General features: G+C 33.5%; 1 protein-coding gene across 5 annotated transcripts in view; it reads right to left on the reverse strand.

The window, feature by feature from the left end:
- Positions 1-3,881: 3,881 nt before the first annotated feature.
- The window catches only part of LOC127735447 (retinal dehydrogenase 2-like), a 68,073-nt gene continuing 48,526 nt past the window's right edge, over positions 3,882-23,428 (reverse strand). For all 5 annotated transcript variants that reach the window (XM_052245612.1, XM_052245611.1, XM_052245615.1 and 2 more), the window contains 10 exons: positions 23,121-23,182; positions 22,212-22,340; positions 21,543-21,656; positions 19,669-19,771; positions 16,014-16,198; positions 8,893-9,057; positions 7,496-7,653; positions 5,772-5,846; positions 5,371-5,410; positions 3,882-4,587 (listed from right to left, as the gene is read on the reverse strand). In XM_052245612.1, coding sequence (XP_052101572.1) covers positions 4,558-4,587; positions 5,371-5,410; positions 5,772-5,846; positions 7,496-7,653; positions 8,893-9,057; positions 16,014-16,198; positions 19,669-19,771; positions 21,543-21,656; positions 22,212-22,340; positions 23,121-23,182 — 1,061 coding nt within the window. In that variant the 3' untranslated portion in view covers positions 3,882-4,557. The remainder of the gene's footprint in view (positions 4,588-5,370; positions 5,411-5,771; positions 5,847-7,495; positions 7,654-8,892; positions 9,058-16,013; positions 16,199-19,668; positions 19,772-21,542; positions 21,657-22,211; positions 22,341-23,120; positions 23,183-23,428) is intronic.

The following is a 23,428-nucleotide window of genomic DNA, read 5'->3' on the forward strand; positions in this document are numbered from 1 at the left end:
ACGACATAGGTTATATGACTAATTACAACAGAGAGTTCAAATATATGCTTTAAATAAAAATAATAATGTGCGATATGAACTAGCACAATTCTAAAGCTTTAACGGTGACGACAGTTATGATGTTACAAGAACGATTGCGTCAATAAGAATTCCAAATAAACAGCACTGAACGATCTAAATTTGTAAATATTTCAAATTTGACAACGGTAGAGTAGTTGCAACAGAGTCTGCGTATTTAAACATCGCAAACAAACGGCCGTTAAAATATAATAATAAATTTTGACTAAGGTTAACTAGTTGAACGTGGCTTGGTACTTTTACATCCCTCAAAAAATTAAGCAATTTAAATTGGTATATTCAACAGATTTATTTTAGAGATGAGTAAGGTAAAGAAATAGAAACAGAGACTGTAATAAAAAGTAATATAACCCAAATGTGAAGCACTGCATGGAGTCGAACTACATCTTTTCATTTATCCCATTTGGTGCCAAAGTTGTTAATTTTCTCATCCAAAATCTTTCCCGAGTGAGTCTATCCTCCCTAGACCAAGCAGAGTTGTGGTCAATGATTGTAATGGTCAGTCGATTGAGATCTGCCTTAGTTAGGACAGGGGATCTCAAATGTCGACTGAGAGGGAGGTCTGGCTTGCATTGGTAGTCGCTACGATGACCGTTCATTCGTTTGTGAAACGGCTGTTCTGACTCGCCAACATACTGTTTACCACATTTACACTGTAGGAGATACACAACATTTGTAGTCTTGCAATTAACATTGCAAAATATGGTGTATTCTGTACCAGTGGAGTGACTGTTAAAAGTCTGGGTAACCAGTATTTGTTTGCAAGTCAGACATCGTTTGTTTCCGCAACCCTTGCAAGAGCCCACAGACGAAGAGCCTGCTTGAGAGGATAAATCAGCTCTCACCAGCAAGTCTTTAAGGCTTTTGGGCCTACGGAAAGCCAGTACAGGTGGCTCGGGAAAGATCTTGGATAGTTTAGGATGTTTTTCGATTTCTTTCCAATTTTCGCGGATTAGGTGAGATAAGTTGTCAAATTTTGGATGGTAAGTCAACACAAAAGGCACCCTCCTGTTGACCTTTTTGACTTTATATTGTAAAAGTTCATCTCGGCTGATGTTGTTAGCACGAGAAAAACATTATATATATATATATATATATATATATATATATATATATATATATATATATATATGAAATCTGGAGATGGTGTACAAATTTTTGCACCTCATGTTTGCGGTATACCATCTTTTCCGCAAGTTTATTGTTTTCTGTCTGGTATTAAATTAATAATTAAGATCCATTGTGTTACATCTGTTATCCGTTTATTTGGCAATCGCCATGGCAGTCAGCGTGGTTTAAGAACATCCGTTAGACCTGCTAGTCAAATGCGTTTTGTTAAAATATACTTTTTCACTTTTTTGGTCTTTTGGAAAATGTTGTTTGTGCTGTATTTAGACCCCTCTACAAAGAAGTTTGTTTTGCATGCACACGTATAGAAATTGCGGTTTTTATCCAACGCAATCATAGGTTTGAACGTTGTTTTCAATTTAGACTTGTTTATATTTTTTCGTTTGGGCTTGTATTATATTTGTCTTCGGGTTTATATGATCCGTTCATCCTATTTCGACTCTTCAAAATTCAAGAGTCAATCCCAAATTGAGGTAAATTATATCGCCTTCCAAATACCGTTTTGATTCCTAACATCTAATTGTCGAAATCCGGATATGGTGTACAAATTTTTGCACCTCATGTTTGCGGTATACCATCTTTTCCGCAAGTTTATTGTTTTCTGTTTGGTATTAAATTAATAATTAAGATCTATTGTGTTACATCTGTGATCCATTTATTTGGCATTCGCCATGGCAGTCAGCAGGGTTTAAGAACATCCGTTGTTCGACCTGCTAGTCAAACGCGTTTTGTTAAAATATACTTTTTCACTTTTTTGGTCTTTTGGAAAATGTTGTTTGTGCTGTATTTAGACCCCTCTACACAGAAATTTGTTTTGCATGCACACGTATAAAAATTGCGGTTTTTATCCAACGCAATCATAGGTTTGAACGTTGTTTTCAATTTAGACTTGTTTATATATATATATATATATATATATATATTGTAGAATGCATTTATTAATTCAATTCGTTTTAAATCAAAATAAACCAGAAACAAATGACCTCATTTAAATTTGATTTTTTTAGGAAATAAAACGGAACACAAGTTAGCAAATTCAAATTTGATAAATCATATTTGCATTCGAAAATTTCTTTCTTTTGGTGATTTTCGAAATCAAATATCGAAATTACAAAAGTAAAAAGTATTAAAACTTGAAGAGCTAGAGCATTAATATGAAATAACAAGAGGCCCTCAAGAGCCTGAATCGCTCACCTGTAATTTTTTTTATTTTCAGAGAAGATTTTTTTAAAGTTAACAATCGTGATGAACAAATTGTGTAAAATTGCCTTTAAAGGGCAACAAATCCTTAATGGGTCAATTGACAATTTGGACATTTTGACATATTTGTAGATCTTACTTTGCTGAACATTTTTACTGTTTACAGTTTATCTTTATCTATGATAATATTCAAGACTCTTGTCACGTTTGCTCTAACTGCTTTAGTTTGTGAGATATAAGCCAAAAACTGCATTTGTCCCCTATGTTTTGTTTTTAGCAATGGTGGGCATGTTTGTTGATGGAGCAAAACTTTGAATACAATTTATAAACAAGATACCCTAAGGAACATTCGGTTAAAGTTTGCAAGTATTTTGCCAAGTAGTTTCAGAGGAGAAGATTTTTGAAAAAGTAATAGACGAACAAAAAAATGTAAAAAATTGTGTTTCAAGGGCAATAACTCCTTAAGGGGCCAATTGATAATTTGATCCTGCTAACTTATTTGTAGATCTTACTTAGCTGAACATTTTTCTCGTTTATACTTTCTTTTTATCTACTATAGTTTTAAAGATAATAACCAAAAACTAAAATTTCCTAAAAATAAACTACTTCTGACAGTAACCCAACAATGGGTTCTCCAATTGGCCTGAAAATTTCATAGCAGATAGATCTTGACCTATTCATCACTTTAAGTCCGTTCACGTTTGCTCTAACTGCTTTAGTTTTTGAGATATAAGCCAAAAACTGCATTTGACCCCTATGTTCTAATTTTAGCAACAGCGGCCATGTTTGTTGATAGATCATAACTTCAGATACAATTTATAAACAAGATATCCTAAGGAACATTCAGTTAAAGTTTGAAGGTATTTTGCCCAGTAGTTTCAAAGGAGAAGATTCTTGAAATAATTTACGACGACGGACGTCAAGTGATGGCATAAGCTCACATGGCCCTTTGGGTCAGGTGAGCTAAAAAGGAGTCACGCCATAGCCAACAAAAGAACATCTATGTATCAAAGGGAAATTCGACAAACTAAACTTTTTTGTCAACTGAAAATACACAAACTACCGATCACGTGATTACCTCGGAGACTTGTAGACCAAACGATTTAGTATCGACCTATTTGTAGTATTTGAACAAGTCTTAAATGTCCTTGTGATAACAACAAATGAAATCTGAAACATACATTCTCCTGTAATTTCATTTTGCTTATCATTTCTGAGTACCTACAACTGGAGTTTATTATCCTTCTAAAAAGCAGATATGCTGCTTTAATCACAACCCCATGTGGTCGATTGTACTCTAATTACCCCCAGTTCTAGTAAACTTGTTGCTATGGTATTTGCCAATGTTTGGGAGTACAATGGCCAAAATATCCACAAGTATTCATTTCCATTGTCCTTGGTGGATAGTTGTCTGATTTGCAATCATATCTTATTTTTACGTTGTATTACTGTCCAGAACTTGCCAAACCAACACAATAATGAATACGTTTATTTCTAATAAATATTTAAATATAAGTTAAATGATAGAAAGATCCATTCTAATAAGCAAAACCTTGAAAATTTGAAAAGAAAAACAAATTTTGAAATTAATTTCTATACACTATACCATGTCAAATCTTATCCGACATACTCAATCGTACTCACATTTTTGTAGTATTTAAATTTTCAGTATTTAATAATCATAGTAACAAGATAAAATAATTAATTCATAATAATATGAAAATAAAAACAATAATTTATATGTACAGATTTGACCATAAACCACATAAACGATGAATGCAAAAAATATATTGAAAATTAGGTCCATTAAAAGGCTTAATTGTCAATGTTGATGTAACACTTAGAATTAAGATTTCATGTGAATATGAACTTTTTTAAATTACTCAACACTAAACTTGCAAGGTTCAAGACATTTGCATATAAGGTCATATCTTTTTTTCTTCGTAAAATTGAGCACAATACAAATGATACAATGTGCTCTGGCAACTATATAACGATCCCCATATTTTACCTCATAATAAATTATATCAAATAAGTTTAATTGGGAACCAAGATTCAACTGTACATTTTTACTATTTAGATATATAAGGGTAACTAATTCAAGATACAATAGTGTCACTATAACAAAGTCTTCTTCAACGTGATCAGTTTCTATACTTTTGTCGGTGTGTTGACGATGACCTGCAAATCAAAAACATATTTATTTTTACTTTTCTTTTCTTCTTTGCAAGTATAAAAAATGGCTTTGCATACATTAGCGACACTATATTTACTTTGTCAGAGAAGAAAGTCCGTCTTGTCTCATATAATTAGGTAAGTAGTAGTAACTACACCAACATCATATAAAGGAAGAGGCTTATTGGTTATATTCATATTGCGAAAGAACGAATTATGCAATCTTGTCCATAGCTGTGATAAAAAAGTCAAATCGCTTGTCTGTATTTTTTGTCCATTGCAAGAGAGCTAACTCTAAGGTCTATTTGTTTGACTCATTTGTGTAGTGTAAACTTGACACTGCATATCTATTTACCAAAGAGAAGATTCACCTTGACAAATTTAAATGAACACATCAGCGTGTTTATATTTATAAATAATTTCGTGTTCCACCCACAGATTACATAATTATATCTAGATCCTGTATATACTTTTTGTAGGTGCAATAAGGGCATGCAACGTATACTATTTGAGTATTATTAGCTGCTCTAAAACTAGTATACCACATTTAAATCAAATAAATTAAAAAGAAAATATGTTTTTGAATGTCTGCTGTATATTTGAAGAAGAAGAAAAAATAAAACAATAATTTAATAACCATAGTATGATCGGTTATAAAACAAGAACGGTTATGTCCCAACTTCTAAGAAAAAAAGTTGTCCGGTTGTAGTATGTTATTAAATAATTTCAATATGTTAAAGCTTTTGATTTACAAATAAAATGTCTTTATATATTCTTTTCAATACTAACCGTTTTCACTTCTGAGTATTGATGTAAACCATATTCTCCACTGAAATATGAAAAAAAAATATACACTGAATGATTAATTGTTGATTGTTTCTTATCTATTTAACGGCAACTGTACATTGTACAAGTTTTCATAATGCCATTTTTTATCCTTTGCATTTCATGATCAAATTTCTGGGTTCAACCAAATTTCCACGTCAAATCTAATAAACTGTATCAAAATCAAGAAAAGCTCGTACTTATCTACGATATTTGTACTTGTATTGTAAATGTTCAGTAAAACTAATATAACGTTCATTGAAATATGAGATCGGAATACCAATCACACGACGATATACGAACTAAAATGGTTTTTTAAGTATAAATATTTTACACCAATCAGAAAGGTTTTTTAGTAAACTTACAGCTCTCGACCCATTCCTGATTTCTTAAAGCCACCAAATGGACACGTCGTCCTCAATATATTATAGCAATTTACCCTGAAAATGAAAATAAATATCATTTTGCAATATTTTCCTTAACATGTGTCAATCATAAAAGTCTATGATCTTAACAGATCTTTACAGTATTATGAGGATATTTAACAGAAAAAGGAATTGCCGTCGTTTGTTTTTATTCCATCGAAAATATTGGTCAAAACATAAAATATCCAGATTTTTCTTGTATAATTAAAAGTTCTTTTACGATGCTTAGTACAAATACAATGTTTAGAGTAAAGTCATATAGTTGCCTGTATGACTAACTTGCAAACAAAAAAGAATATAGGAACACATTAAAGAAGCAGGACAGGTCTTTAAATATAAACAACATAAAAAATATGTTTGTAATAACATAACATCTTGTAGACATTTCTTTTCAGTATGTTGCAAATCCGGTACTGTTAGACAAATATAGTTAACTTCGCTTTCATTTTCGCACATAACAAGCATTAGTTTGAGATTGCTCTGACTTTTGACGGCCGTTATGGACTTGCTAGAGCCGTAGAACATCAGAGCGTTACCAATATAGAAAATATGGAAATGTCCGAATTTGACGAGTGGCGGTAAGCTTCTGTCTCAAAATCATATTTGATCAATTATCAAGTAGATTATTATAGATGAATTATCAAGTAGATTATAGATCATTCCATTCCTTATTTATTTTTCTTTGCAAATAAGTATCTTTTTTATGTACTACCCCATGTAGCATAAACGAAAGCTTTATTTCCATCAACCCTCTTTTTTCAGCGTCGTTCCTTCGCTTTCTCATATATATTGCGATCTTATTGTATTTTCTCACAGTACTTGTAAACATGGGAGCTAACTCATGAAATATGTTGCGGGTCATCGGGTCATATGCATATATTTTCTCCCAAAATTATGTGCGCACGGAATCTTGGACTAAGTAAACACGCGAATAGAAAAAAAAATTAAAATACTTAATCAAAATAGAAAGTTATTAGACTGGCTAAAATGTTAACTCGGTGTTGAAAAATTAAAAAGTTACGATGTTTTCCTCCATTGGTGAGCTTTTATTCAATTCTCGAATTAAGAATTTGTAGAAGATATCGGCCTTCCTGGAAATGTCACATGAAGATTTGTTTTTTTAATAAATGTACCATAACGTTTAAAATACAAATACAAGTTTTTCTGTTCGCTATTCTGACGTGTGGATTCACTTTGAAATAAAACAAAAGCAGAAATTGTCAAATATTTCACAAATCAAGCAACTGCATTTTGAGGCTACAAAAATCTACAATTTATGCCACCCATCCCCCAAAAAACCAAAACAAAATTGGTATTTAAACACTGCACTATTATAAAGCAACTATCTAACAGTTTCAACATTAACACGATTGGTGTATATCATCACTTTATAAATATTTTAGTAAACAAATTACAAGAGAGTTATAGTCATAACACAGCTGGTGTTAGTTGTAACCTTATTGACATTTTTGGTAAACAACTCACAACTTGAATTGAGTTCTAGTCAAAAAGGCGTCATAACTTTATCCATATCTTTGGAAAACAATTAACCAGACAGTTGCAGCCTTAAAACGGCTGATGTAAGTTATTCCTTTATTAAGATTAATGGAAAACAAATTACCAGACGTTTGCAGCCTAGACAATATCTCCAGGAGACAACTTACCAGATAGTTCCAGCCTTGACACGGCTGGTGTAAGTCATTACTTTATTAATGTCTTTGGTAAACACAGCAGCAGCTAAACCGTATGATGTTTTATTTGCTTTCTCAATCACTTCATCCATGGTTTTAAATTTAATAATCTGTTGTACTGGACCAAATATCTGGAATAGCATGAAAAATTTCATAGATAAATATATTGGAAATGTCTTACATGATATATATATACTCATCATAGATACCAGGCTTAAAAGACTGAAAGCCAAACACGCGTTTTGTCTACAAAAGACTCATCAGTGACGCTCGAATCAAAACAGTTAAAAAGCATACTAAAATACGAAATAGAAGAGCACCGAGGAACCAAAATTCAAAAAAGTGATAATCTTTTATTGTGTGTCCAAGTTCAAACGAATCTGTAACGTAATTACATTTTTAACTTACTAAATATTCCAGTATTTGCAAAGTTAGTAATATTTATGTATACTATTTATTCAATGGATAATCCATTATGGATTCAGTTTAGTTTTACACAACCTGCAACCCCCATTTTCAGACTGACTTATTAAATAATTGTAGTTGAATCGTTATTTTCTTCAAGGTTAACATTATTTTTTTCCTGTTTTTGTTTCAAGTATATGGTTTTTACTAAGCCGATGGTACATCGAATGGACCAGATTATCACCATATTTCAATTAATGGTTCGGAAATATTTAGAGCTTGGGATATTGTTTAGACTCCCGATTATTTCTGTCATTGAGTTGCTATCATATTTACGTTTAATCCACATCTCTGTTTAGCCATATAAAATATTTTGTTTATATTGAAAATAGCTTCTTTCTTATTTTTAAGGTTCTAGATAATCTACAAAAGCGGTCCAGACGAACAAATTTATACGGTGTTCAGGAATAGATTACCTTAGCCGTATTTGGCACAACTTTTTGGAATTTTGGGTCCTCAATGCTCTTCAACTTTGTACTTGTTTGGCTTTATAACTATTTTGATCTGAGCGTCACTGATGAGTCTTATGTAGACGAAACGCGCGTCTGGCGTATTAAATTATAATCCTGGTACCTTTGATAACTATTCATATCATTTTTGGTCCAGACGAACAAATTTATACGGTGTTCATATTATTTTGTTGAAAAGAGCTATTCAAATTATTGAAGGTTACATTGAAAATTTTAAAACGAGCAACATTTATTGAAACTAAAAACAAATACATAAAATAAACATGAATTATTCAGTTATACGATAATTTACAACACGACAATCTGCAGAGTAATATATCTTTTCAATTAAAGATTTCTTTCAAGCCTGATGTAAAATTAATATTCTATGTTGATTGATGTGGCGACTATATGACCATACTTATTAGTTGAAATGGTTCTAAGGATATAATATACCTCCTCTTTCCCAATTCTCATGTCTTCATTGACATTGGAGAATACAGTTGGCTCGATGAAGTAACCCTTACTTCCAAGTTTCTTTCCTCCACATTCAAGTTGTGCGCCTTCCTTTTTGCCGCTCTCAATCAGATCCATAATCTTGTCAAACTGATCTTTGTCAACCTATTAACATGTAATCATAAGTGAGATATTTCTTTTTTGAGGATATTTCCGACAGCACAAAATTCATTGACCGATTGATTGGTGTTAGCTTAACGACCAGTGAAAAGTATTTCATGTTTATTTAGTGAGAAACAAATTAACAATAAATCTTATTAATACTAAAATGATAAACTAAAAGGTAGGCTTTGCCATGTTGTTCGACAGGGACAAATTGGAAAATAAAGGTATGTTGGACAAAGCCAAACATTTTGACCTACCATAGGCCACTCACAGACTCGTCTGTTACAAGGTTTCTTTTATCTGCAGTGAGCATAGACGGTCCCATACACAAATCATGGTATTTAACGTCCCCTTTCCGATCGATCGCGACTGCGTATTTACACGAAACGAACAGACCACCTCTTCAGTATGTGCTTTACTATCGAATGGCCATATTTCTATTCAATAGTCAACAACCATTGAGGTTGTAGTATATTAATAAGAGGTCAGTTCTCTTTTGAACGGATATCTATTGTATGTTCTTCTATTCTGAAATTCTAATTTTGAAGATTCTGCTGAAAATTAAAAGCGAGGGGGGGTTAATTGCTAAAAACTACTTTAACTCCGTCAGATAGTCATGTTTATTATATACTTAGTAGTAAATACAGATACATTATATGTGTAATACAGTCATTGGCAAGCGTGCTGTATCAGCCACCCGTGATGATATCGATATCAGCACGGTTGCATAGGCTTTATCACACCTTTAATCTGTATGACGTCACGTCATCGATTGCAGTCACTGTTGCAAAGGCTTTATCAAACCCCTAACCTGTATGACGTCAGGTCAAACCTCTAACTGTATGACGCCATTTCAAATCCCTTTTTATGTATGACGTCATGTCACATAAAAAACATCTACGTGAGGTACATGTATATAATAAAGTGTATATGATATGGCTTTTTTCAATATCACACACCGTATCAACCCTCAACCAATATAATCCCTCGAGCAGAGCTCTTGGGATTATATTGGTGTCTCGGGTTGATACGTATGTGATATTGAAAAAGCCATATGATATTCTCTATATACATTAAAAAATAGATGTGTGGTGTAGGTCAATGAGACGTTAAAACAAACGCCACAAATTACGTTTAGCTATTTAAAGGTCATACATAAATGTGTGTTTTTAAGTCAAGAATTTATCTAAATGTTAACCCCTTTGGGAGATTTGCTGTTGATGGAAAATCTTTGAAGGTCTTTTCACCGTTTTTCTTAACTAGGGTCGATGGAGAGCTTGACATATTACACATGCACGTGTCAGGCATTGGATATGTTGACATTTATATGTCTGTTCAATATTAATGTATAATATCCGTATTACAAAAAAGAGAAACACACGTAATACAATACTTAAAAAATACTGTATCATAGCATGCTCAAAATAACGGATGGCGATTTCACCAGTAGGTATAATTAGTTACCATTCCGCGCTCTTAACCGGTTTCTGTTTCTCCGAATAGATTTTTGACAATAGCGTCATGACCAGGCATGAAGGGAAACAAATTATCTGATTATGCTAAATAAAACAGAAAACGTTAAAGGTTAAATAATAGTTCAGTCTTCATAAAAAATTAATTATTCAGTAATTGCTGTATACAAAACTAGAGGGTCTAAAGAGCCTGTGTCGATCACCTTGGTCTATGTGCATATTCAACAAAGAACACTCTCCAATATTATAGACGAGAATTGAATTCATGACAAAAATCTTTGTTTTGCTGATCTTGTATTGTTGATCATTTAGTATGTTTAGTTTCTCTCTATCTTCTTTAGTTTTTGCTCAAAACACAGAAGAGGTTTAAAAAAATCCTCATTTAAGGGCAATAACTCCTATAAAGAATGACAGTCTACTAACTATATCGGCAAAACTTGACTTTTAGTAGATCTTGCCTTGATGATAATTTTTGTGACTAAAGTGTCTATTTATCTAATATAATTTTTATCATACGAGGCAAAAGGAAAACAAAAAAATTAAAGGGCAATAACTCCAATAAGGAGTCATCGGACCATTTCCTCCATATTGTCTCAATTGTCTCAATTGTCTTTCTGATCATTTTTTGCTTATTTAAGTTTCAATCTATCTATTATAATTTTTATGATACAAGGCAAAAACGCACAAAATTGGTAAAAATCGTCATCAAAGGGCAATAACTCTAACAAGGAGTCGACTGACGATTTCGATCATGTTGTACTTATTTGTAGAACTTGTCTTGCTGATCATTTTTGCAATTTAAAGTTTCTCTCTATCTATCATAGTTATCAAGATAATAGACAAACATGAAAAAAATGGTAAAATTTGTCATTTAAGGGCAATAACTCCTATAAGAAATCATCTGACAGTTTTCACGTATATGAACATTTGACAGAACTCAACATTCTGAACATGTTGCTCCTGTCAGATTTTCTCTATTTATAAAAGTTTTCAAAATAATAGACAAAACTTACATTTTACCCTTATGTTCTATTTTTAGCCATGTGTGCCATCTTGGTTGGTATGTTGAGATTGTCGCGGGAACATAACGTCCGTACTATTGTACTTTTCCATTGTCGACGTCGTATTGTCAGTGACGTCGCCTTGGGCGGAAATACGTTAGTTGTATATAAAATGTAATGGCTGAACAGTTGTCTTTATACACATTGCCTTAACTATCATCTATATTTATGGTACCGTGACCAATGGATCTCAAAAAATTGAAATCAGTTCGATCTGGGAACAGAAGCGCTGTTACCAGACTATTCCGCAGATTAGATGAAGCAAAGGAGAATACGAATTTCGATGAAGAAGAAGTCATTGCAACGCTCGGAAAACTTGTGCAAAAACAAACATTGTTTGAGGACTTAAATGAACAAATTCTTAAGTTAACAGAACCGGAAGATGTGGAAAATGAGATTATTGATTCAGATGAATATTCAGTGACTATGGAAACGAAGATTCGACACATACGTAAGTTCATACAAAATGTCCAAACCCCGCAGTCCCGTCATATTGAATCACATACTACAACTCACACGTTAAATCCAGAAACTATACCGTTTGTTCCAACGCACAACATAACCAACACACACAACGCACAGTCGTTTGAAAACCCGTCTGTACAAACCAGTCACACATTCAACACGCAACAAAGTACATTTTCGTCAACTAGTAATCAAAGTCACCGCCTACCAAAACTTTCGCTTCCAACCTTCTCAGGCAACATTTTAGAATGGTAAACTTTCTGGGACTCATATGAGTCGGCCGTACATCTTAATCTGTCACTTACAAATGTACAAAAATTTAATTACTTGAAAGCACAGCTAGAACATGAAGCACTAGGATCAATAGCAGGTTTCGCACTAACAAATGTAAACTACGATGAAGCCGTAAATTTGTTAAAAGAGAGGTTCGGTCAACAAGATAAAATCATAAATGCATACATGCAGGCATTATTAGAAATTCCTTCGCCTAGAAATCAGTTAACAAGCTTACGAAGTTTTTACGATAAAATGGAAGGTTACGTCAGGGGATTAGAAGCTTTGGGTCAAACACAGGAAACATACGGTACGTTACTTGTTCCCATTATTATGAACAAATTACCCGGGGAAGTCAGAAAACATCTCGAGCGAGAACACAGAACAAAAACTTGGATATTACGGGACCTCCGTAAAAGCATATTAGACGAGATAGATATAATGGACGCAGGACAAGAGATAGAGTCAACACACAATTTGCCCACAACATCGTCTTTCTTTGCCGGAGCGAATTTGCCGAAGTCCAAATCTTACAAGAATATTGAGACTAGACCTTGCGTTTTCTGTCACGAAATACACGCACCTACCCATTGCAGTAAAATAACCGACACAGAATCCCGTATGAACATAGTAAAACGTGATAAGTTATGCTTTAATTGCCTTTGTAAACACAGACTAAACGAATGTAAATCTAAACACACATGTAGACATTGTAATAAGAAACACCATACAAGCTTGTGTAATGTACGTCCAACAAACAGCATAAAACCAGTCCATGAGGTAAGCCATAGAAACGGGGGTAGTAACTCAGCACATACGAATTTCCGCGCGAAAGATAATCAGAGCAGCAACCCGCAAAACCCACCATCTTCAAATTCTACAAACGTTCACCTCGTAAATGATAGTCATACAACGGATCAAGATACTACCATTTTGTATTCACAATCGACAGAATCGCGATCAAGTGTACTTTTGAAAACCGCCGTAGCACAAGTAGGGTCGAATCAGCTCTACACCGAGACAAACATTCTTTTTGACGAAGGAGCGCAAAGATCGTTTTTAACGTTTAAATAAACTCAACTTACAGATAGAGGGAACAGAGATAATACATTTATCGGCATTTGGAGGTGAAGAGAAAAACGCGAGACACCTAGAAAAGACAACAATCTATCTGAAAACCGTATTGCCAATCAAAGTACTGATAGTACCGATGATAGCCATGCCTCTACAGAATCACAGACGTAATATTGATACACAAAATGGTTATTTGCGTGGTTTAAAGTTAGCGCACACGATGACACAGCAAGATTCATTCGAAATATCGTTGTTAGTAGGCGCAGATCACTATTGGCACATTGTAGAAGACCATATAGTACGGGGAAACGGTCCGACCGCCGTGAAATCCAAGATCGGATATTTGCTTTCGGGACCTACATACGGTAAGAAAACTAACACGTCGAAAACTAGCATGTTTAATGTTCTAATATCACACAAAGTTAAAGAATACAATCTAGAGAGATTTTGGAATTTAGAATCAATAGGAATAAATAGTAAGGAGGTAGACGAAGACGGTGATGCATATATTAAAGCCTATCAGGAAAAATAAATATTTCGCTAGGTTTCCATGGTAACCTAGCGAAATATTTATTTTCTCGGAACTCAATTGATCTGTCCTGATAGGCTTTAATATATGCATCACCGTCTTCGTCTACCTCCTTACTATTTATTTATTCTTAATAAATTGTCGAAGTGTCGGTACCCAATACGATTGTGATAGACGCACACGAACGTTCACTCCATTCTGGACTTAATGCTACGCTAACTTTTACAGTACGACAATCGTATTGGGTACCGACACTTCGACAATTTATTAAGAAGTTATTGAATAAGTGTGTAACTTGCCGCAAAGTTATGGGAAAATCTTACAGCAAACCGGACCCGCCACCGCTTCCGAAAATAAGAGTACAGGAAGCCTCGCCATTTACCGTCACAGGGGTCGATTATACAGGCGCTTTATACGTAAGAGATCAAGAAGGAACTTTAAAGAAAGCGTATATATGCTTTTTTACGTGCGCATCGACTAGAGCAGTTCATCTCGAAGTAGTTCCAAACATGAGCGAACATTCATTTATTCAGGCATTTCGACGCTTTGTTAGCCGTAAATCTCTGCCTAAAATTCTAGTATCTGACAATGCATCTACATTCATTGCAGGATCTGAGGAAATAAAGATTATGTGAATCGGATATAGTAAAAGATACTTTATCAACACACGGTGTAGAGTGGAGATTCATACCGAAACGTGCACCATGGTATGGTGGATTCTGGGAGCGCTTGATTGCTCTTACGAAGACAAGTTTGAAAAAAGTGCTTGGACGATCGCAAGTTAACATGGAAACATTACAAACAATTGTTGCGGAAATAGAAACTATCTTAAACGACAGACCGCTTACTTATCCATCGTCCGATATCAAAGACTGTGAAGCTTTAACACCGTCTCATCTACTATACGGAAGGCGCATTTCAACATTACCGTACCCACAACCAGAAATCGATAACATCACCGACCCGACTTACATGGGACATTACGATCTTAATAAAAGTGTACACAGACAAACGCAATTAATTCAACATTTCTGGAAACGATGGAAATCCGAATACCTTACGTCGTTACGTGAATTTCATAGGACTACCGGAAAAAATGAACAATTAATTAATACAGGAGACATCGTGCAAATTCACAACGAATCTCCGCGTATAAACTGGAAAATTGGGATCGTAACCGAACTGGCGAGAGGTAACGACGGACTTGTAAGATCTGCACGAATAAGAACCAACAATGGGGAAACAACTAGACCGATCGCAAAATTATATCCATTAGAAGTTACACAAACGATGACAAACAATTCTAACGTTCCAATAGATGATCAGCAGGAAAATATGGAGAACAGACCGAGACGAAAAGCAAGTCTTAAAGCCCGTGAGACCATACGGAAGTGGATACACCAATGATGTTAAAGACGACCATTAGTGATGTAATTGATAGACAATTACGCGTTTTAGTGCAAAGTTGAATTTTATTCTTATTTCATGAGTGACATTAATTGAATTTAATTGCTAAATGTAATTTCCGTTTTAAATGATTTCATGTACTCAGTATTTCAAAGAAAAACACAACGCGAGAGACAATTTCAAAGTATTATTATTTATTGATGGACAGTAATTTATCAGTCAAACGATTGATCAATGGATAATTGAGATTATTTAGAAAATTGTGATATTTTTTACTTTTCGCGGCCCCAGTATGTTGAGATTGTCGCGGGAACATAACGTCCGTACTATTGTACTTTTCCATTGTCGACGTCGTATTGTCAGTGACGTCGCCTTGGGCGGAAATACGTTAGTTGTATATAAAATGTAATGGCTGAACAGTTGTCTTTATACACATTGCCTTAACTATCATCTATAGTTGGCAGGCGGGGTCATCGGACACATTTTTAAACTAGATACCCCAATGACGATTGTGGCCAAGTTTGGTTAAATTTGGCCCATTCGTTTCAGAGGAGAGGATTTTTTTAAAAGTAAACGACGGACGACGACGACGACGGACGACGGACGACGGACGCCATGTATTGATAAAGCTAACATGGCACTTCGGGCCAGGTGAGCTAAAAACGAGATACACACCTGTGGCCCGGAGTCGTGTTTTTCATCAAAGGGATTCCCAACAGGCCTTTTCTTTGCTCTGTCCACTAATTTTTTCTTAAATTCTTCGTAAATTTCTTCCTGTACATAGGTTCTTGATCCAGCACAACAACATTGTCCCATGTTAAAAAATAATCCGAAGTGAGACATATCTGCTGCTAAATCCACTGTTGATTCATACAAATTTAAAAAAAAAAAAGAATTGAGTTATCATACCAATATACTAGAGGTATAGATGAGAGCAAACATGAAGATATTATACTGATATTAGTAAAAATATAAGTCAATGTTCATTCGTTCCGTTGGTTGATAACGTTTGAATTTGTCAGTTGTTTTTATGGACTTTACTTTTTAATTTATCATGGAGTTTGGTATTTTTGTTATACTTTTTCTTTTCAAAACTTTGGACTTAAATCAAGGCGAAGATTGCCGATAAGGTGTTCCACTGTTTTGAATTAATCGTTTTACAACGATTTCTAAGTCATTGTAGTATTTAGTGTAACAAAACTCATTAACGATACCAGGCTTATAAATTCGTACGCAAGAAGAGCGTTTCAATTGGTAGGCCAAACCACATGCAATTTTAAGACCAGTGAAAACTAAAAAATTCAAATAGTTCTGTCAAATACTGTTCAAACAATATATTCCTTGGTGAAGATAAACCTAAGTGTTTCGAATAATTTAAAATTTAATAAACAGTTAATTTACAGCAGATAAATGTATCTATTATATTTCTTCAACATTAAAGGGCCGATTGATGGGCTGTTGATACCATTGGTGACATCAACAAACAGTGACATTCCCTGTGTGGTTGTAAAACTTATCAAAGATACCAAGCGGTACTCCAGACGCGTGTATCGTCTACATAAGACTCATCAGTGCAGCTCAAATCAAAACATTTGGAAGACCAAATTAAATCCGAAGTTGAACAGCATTGAAAACCAAAACATCTGAACATTTGTGCCAAATACTGCTAAGGGAATCTATTCGGGGGATATGGATCATAATTTAAGCAAGACAGTCTTCACATTAATTATGATCCATACGAGTACAAACACAGCTAGGAAAGCGCAAAATTATTACCGACTAGGTTGAACTATTTGTTTGAACAACAATCAGCCAAACTTAAGAAATACTCAAGCATTTACTACTGTGGAGATTTATCTTGGAATCAGTATGACAGTATAGTACAAAGTAAGAGGTTTTCCGAATCTTTTTTTTACTATTCGCATAAAGGAAATGTTGTTTAATGAGAAGATCTAGGCTATTATTCAGTTTAGATTGAAAAATAAAAGATTAAATGACTAAAGGATTAAATTCCTAAAAGACTAATGTTTTGACATATTGTTTAAAATACAACTGTGATAGAAAATATTGAGGAAAATCGTTTAAATACAAGTATTAAAAATCCACAACTGATTTATTCCACTGGTTGAGTGCATTTTTTGTTTAAATATCTTTGAAGGACTTGTTTGAATTTAGTAAGAAATGTTTGATGCAAGGTTTATTGGAACATCTTGAAGACAAAAACAATTTGTTATTTAAACAAAGATAAAGATTTTACAGCTTGGCTGATATCATTAATGTGATAATCTGTTCATTTAGTTTTCTCATCCTAGATTCAGTTATCGTTCTTTTATCGAAATCTTACCCAATGTGCACATTTTTATTTAGTACAATAACAGAATTATTGATGGTCCCTTAATTTGACACGGTGAATCATATTTTTATTGTCTTACATGCATATTGTTAATTTGTATTTATCATGCATAGTTTGGATTAAAACTTTTGTCAATCGAGAGTAAATGTCAAAACATATGCTTTTATATTTTAAAAACGAAGTAAACGTCAATAAGACATCCATCCTAATTAAGCAGTTAAAATATTTAGATCTTAACGTAAGTTCCTCAATGATAGTTGAGTGTTAAACACCTATGCCAAGATCTAGACCACACATTCCTTAAATCCTTAGACTAGGGAATGGAATGTCAAATTTTAAACTGATTTTGTTTTAAACAAATTACATCTTCTTGGGAATAGTTTGTGGATGTACGAAATTATACAAGTGTTTTGGAAAGTTCGCAACTCTATCTTTTAAAAACAGTTCAGGTTGTTCTGACATTTTATTCAGGTTACAAAATTATTGCTTTTTAATGTTTTTCGTATTTGTTTGGCCTTCCAACTGTTTTCATTTGAGCGCCACTGATGAGTCTAATACAGAAGAAACGTGCGTATGGAGTACCGTATTATAAAATCTAGTATATTTGATGAATTTTTACTAGTAAAATACACAATGTACATTTATATTTCGTTTTCTGTGTGTATAACACGTTTTTTTTTCGAAAAAAAGCTTTTTCAGATGCCATCTTGACCGAAAATATGGAAAACCAAAAATATTAATTATGGGAACATTTATAGTTTATCGATGTTCAAAACCTTTGAAAGTATAAAAACTAAATGATCCTAAACAGAACAGGCAAAATTGATTAACCTCGGCTGAGGTAACCTTAAAGTTGACTCTGGCACTATTACGTAATTTTATGAACTGGAAATTGACTGACAATTTCCATTCGTTCCGTTTGTTAATAGGGTCTAACTTTTGATTTTGTCGGTTTTATGGACTTCTCCCTTTTTGAATATACTAGAATTTCGGTATTTTTGTTATACTTATATATATAAATGTACAAAATATGTTGGTGCAAGTCTGTTTCACTTGTATAAACAAATATATGTACCGCCAATTCTATGAAGTCAACAGTTTTCCAAAATTTTATGTTTGAGATCAGGGTTAGTTTCTTCGAACATCAAAAGTGTGATATTTAAAAGGTATTTTTATCTTCCCCTAAACAAAAGACACTAAGTAAATGTTTGGATAAAAAATAAGAAGTTTGTAACGCAATCTGTATAATACATTTGCGTTATAAATAATTATGCAGTAAAATAAATCTCCAAAAGGAAACAGTTATATTAACTATTATTGACATTTTTGAAAATACAGGAATACTTATTATTAGGTTAGTTTATTTAATATCAATCAGCTTTGTCTAATTTAATTTTACTACGAGACATGGCGACATTATTATTTAGTATTTATAAAACTATTTTGACACTTTAAAATCAATATGCAACAGAGGACAAACATGGGTTTTTATTAATATTTAAAAAGGCGTTTTAGGTCAAACCTTTAAAATATTTTGTTTAGTCATGTTAAAAAGAAACACCAAATTGTTTTCCTCATTATGTCAGTAATAATGGGTTTATCTTGATAAAAAAATAATGAATAAATTATTGAATAAATGTCAGTACTCTGAGTGGTACTAGTCAATTAATCATTTTTGTTGACAGTGAAGAGGACAATTATAATGTATTTCTGACCGTGAAACTGGACGTTAAAGTTCTAAACAAAACGAATGAACTTACTTAATCTGTGACAGATTATTTGTAAAAAATGTTTGAAGATTTTTTTTAATAATATCAGCTTTAAAAGATAATTTTGATAGAAGATGAAATTCATAAATTGGTTAATGTGACTCAGTTTTCAAAGCAGTTCGCGACTAGATAATTGAAACATGTAGATATCAATATACAACAACATCGGATAACATAGTACCAAGTAACACTATTGAACACAACTTACAGTCAGCATCAGCGAACACAACGTTCGGACTTTTACCACCAAGTTCTAATGTGACGCGCTTAAGGTTGGTCTTTGCAGCAGCTTCCATCACAAGTTGACCGACCTGTAATTGATATTATTGGCAAACTAAAACATGTATTCTAACTTCCGAATCCATTTAATAAAAAATCATAAGGAAATAAAAAACATTGTATGCTAGTATATTTGCCAGTATTTAAAGTAACTATTACTCTCTATGTACTTGTTTTTTCCGCTTTGACAAAAATGTTCCATGTAGCATAATAAATCATATATCCTTACATGTTAAAAAGTCTTCTAGATAAACATGTGTTTTTTAGAACCCTTCTACGCAATCTTATATATACAGCTGTCTAACTCAGTCGTAACGCTTTCTTTGCACAGTATTATAATATAACTTACAAGACATCTAAAAAAAATATTTCTTACGTTCGCTGGGTTATACGTTTTATTGATTGTCTGCTGCTGTTTTCTCGACGCCAGATGCAAATATTTCATGCAGATTTATGACGAACACTTTGAAAACAAACGCATGAAATTAATGAATTAGTCCATTATTGGCCAAGTTCCGAATCTAGGAGTGCAAGGGAAAACAATGTCCAATGTATTGCAGAAAGTCGATGGAGTTCATTAATACAAATTCATATATAATTATGCCGCCGAACTGACCGTTCAGAATAAAGACAATGTTTGCCTCGGAAAATATTTTACTGGAATCTGTGTTTTTATTTTCAAAAGAGAGAGAAAATATACCAAGAGTGCAATAGAAAGTCCAATAATAACAGACAACACCATGGCCAAAAACAAAAACAAAAACAAAAACAACATTAAAAGCATTACACAGAACACTAATTGATTGAGAAACACGAAGCCCACCAAAATTTGAAATTAAGCTGTGGTGTTCCAGAAGGGTAAAAGTTCGTTCAAGGTCCATATGTGGCATCCGTCGAGTTACTCACGGAAGTACAAATCTTGTAATAAGTTGTAAGTATGATTGTCCTGGCCTAAATTCTGCCTAAGTTGGGTAGGTTAAAAATTAGGAAAACCCGAAGCACAGCAAACTTTTAACACTGCATTCTGAAAATGATTTTGCAACATTAAACTGTCTGTGACTTGATCGGCTACAGGGCGTTTAATGAGTCAACAACTTCTGGGTCAATACAAATGCTAGAAACCTTCAGAAACAAATGAAACTGCGAGTACTGCTCACTGATGATACCCCCGCCGCAACTGGATAATTTTAATAGTGTAAAAATATGTAAGTGTTCGGTAAGCAGGAAGTTTTCGAGGGTTGAATCTGAAAACGCATCACACGGTATAACTAACTTATATAAACCCTGAAACCAAATTTCAGAAATCCTTATGATGTAGTTCCTGAAAAAGCTGCGACGAAAAATATTCATGGGACGGATGGACGGACTGACGGATGGACTGACGGATGGATGGATGGATGGATGGATGGATGGACGGACGGACGGACGGACGGACGGACGGACGGACAGACAGAGGTAAAACAGTATAACCCCACTTTTTTAAAGCGGGGTATAATTATATAGTGATCACAGAACCTTGCGTTCGATCTTGAAAGACTGATCGTACATTTTAAGTCCATTCAAGCAAAGACAAAACAGTTGTTTCGATTATAACTGAAAGCCCAAATAATGAGAAAAAAGTCCTTACAATATAAAGACACCATATACTAGTTATATTTATAAACCTCTGATCTGTTAATTAAGCGAATGTGTCTAATTCGATGTTGTGCTAGTTTGTTACTGAGTTTTGAACATAGGTAAACTACTGTGACCTCAAAGTAAATTTAAGCCTTTTTCGCTCTTAAATCGATATAAAGTACATACTTCAGTCGATCCTGTAAATGCGACCTTGTCAATATCAGGATGGTGAGAAATTGCTGATCCAGCGGTTGGTCCATATCCAGGAATCACATTCAAAACTCCAGGTGGAAAACCAGCCTTTTTCAATCATAAAACACTACTATGAAAAAGCGTGCACTCTGCCAAAATCATAAATTCATGCAACACTCTAATATGTATTGAATATTGGTTTAAAACACTAGTAGTTTCATTAAATATGTCACTTACTTTGTTAATCATTGAACCTTATCATAAATGAATTAAAAAAGTAAAGTCACTGAAAATTATAATTGCAGTTGTTGTAATATAGCAGATTTGAAGTGTTATCGTTAAATTGCATTTTTAAAATATAATGTCTATAAGTGCTTTGTTTTAGAATTTTAATAATCTGTTGGAATTTTCCATCACAGGTTTTTGTAATTAAACGCATAAATATACAATCAAACAAACAATAATTATTTTTATCATAAGAACTTAAAGTCATAGTTAATCATTCCAATGAAGTCATGCCTTTCCTGTCAAGCCATATTTTTTATATTACTTTCTTCTCTAATCATAACCTTATGTTATACAATTCTAAAAGCGGGATTGATGATTAAAAAAACAGGAGAAAACAAATTTTCAGTGCAGACAATTTAATGCGATTCGAATTACCTCCTTAGCCAATTGTGCTGTATAAAGGGCTGTTAATGGTGTTTGCTCGGCTGGCTTTAACACCACAACGTTTCCGCAGCAAAGAGCCGGTCCAATTTTCCAGGCCATCATTAGTAATGGAAAGTTCCACTGAAAATATTAAAACTGTCTTAACCTGCTCGCTCTTTTTTTTCTTTTTCGGTCTCTTTTGGTCGAATAACTCCTGACGTGTTTAGGTGTTTCATAATTCCTTTTGCAAATTTTTCGGTTTGAGCGTTCCTGTAGAAGGTAAATCAATAAAAGCGCTTCAAGCGCACGAACTTAATTAAGGGCCAATTTCATTTGCTACTTCTAATTAACACATGATCCGAGTCCTAACTGTAGGAAAAGATCGTTCATTGAAATAGCTTTATATCTATCATGCATAGTACTGTTATTTTTCTCTGGTTTTTCAAGTTTATCCGATGTGCACATGATATTCATATAGAAATCGGTATGTTAACTTCACTTCATAACAGGTTCAAAAAAGTTATGTAAGGTGTAGATAAACTACTGCCTTCTGCTTTTTGTATAAATATTACAGTACACACACTAAAATTATCGTAGCTGAAGATGGAGCATAAAATAAAATCGTAGCACCCCTTACTAAAAAGATACATTATCTTCATGCGCCTGTCTCAAATCAGCTGAAAAGATGTTATATTAGAGCTAGGCATTGATGGCAGAGTTTTGGTATTTTGGTTGATTTATTCACATTTTTTTCCAGACTTTGGAGGATTTAGAACTTGACATATTTTGTAAACACGTATATTGTTAAAGATTATCAGTTGCACTCTAGATGACGTATGTTTTTTTGTGTCCTTGTGTTGGTTTCTCATTGATGTATAAACCACATATCCTTTATTTTTACTAAATAGTTAAGAGACTTACTGGAATAATTTGTCCACATATTCCAACTGGTTCGTGACGAGTGTAGCAGAAAAAGTTTCCATCTAATCAGAAAAAACAAAATATAATGTTATGACATAAAGAATTTTTAACTATTTTGCTATACGTATTTTGCTTGCATAGACGCATTAAGAAAAAGAAATATGACTATGTGAAAGTCGATATTAAACTAGTTAATAATGGTAATTAGGAACAAATTTTCATTTTTTAAAATAAATCCTTATGATTTCAATAAGGTTACATTTCATCATTCGTGTTCTAAATTTGGCGTCTTTTTGTTTGTTATAGTG

Source organism: Mytilus californianus, unplaced genomic scaffold, assembly GCF_021869535.1.
Source record: "Mytilus californianus isolate M0D057914Y unplaced genomic scaffold, xbMytCali1.0.p SCAF_3, whole genome shotgun sequence".
Classification (NCBI taxonomy): Eukaryota; Metazoa; Mollusca; class Bivalvia; order Mytilida; family Mytilidae; genus Mytilus; species Mytilus californianus.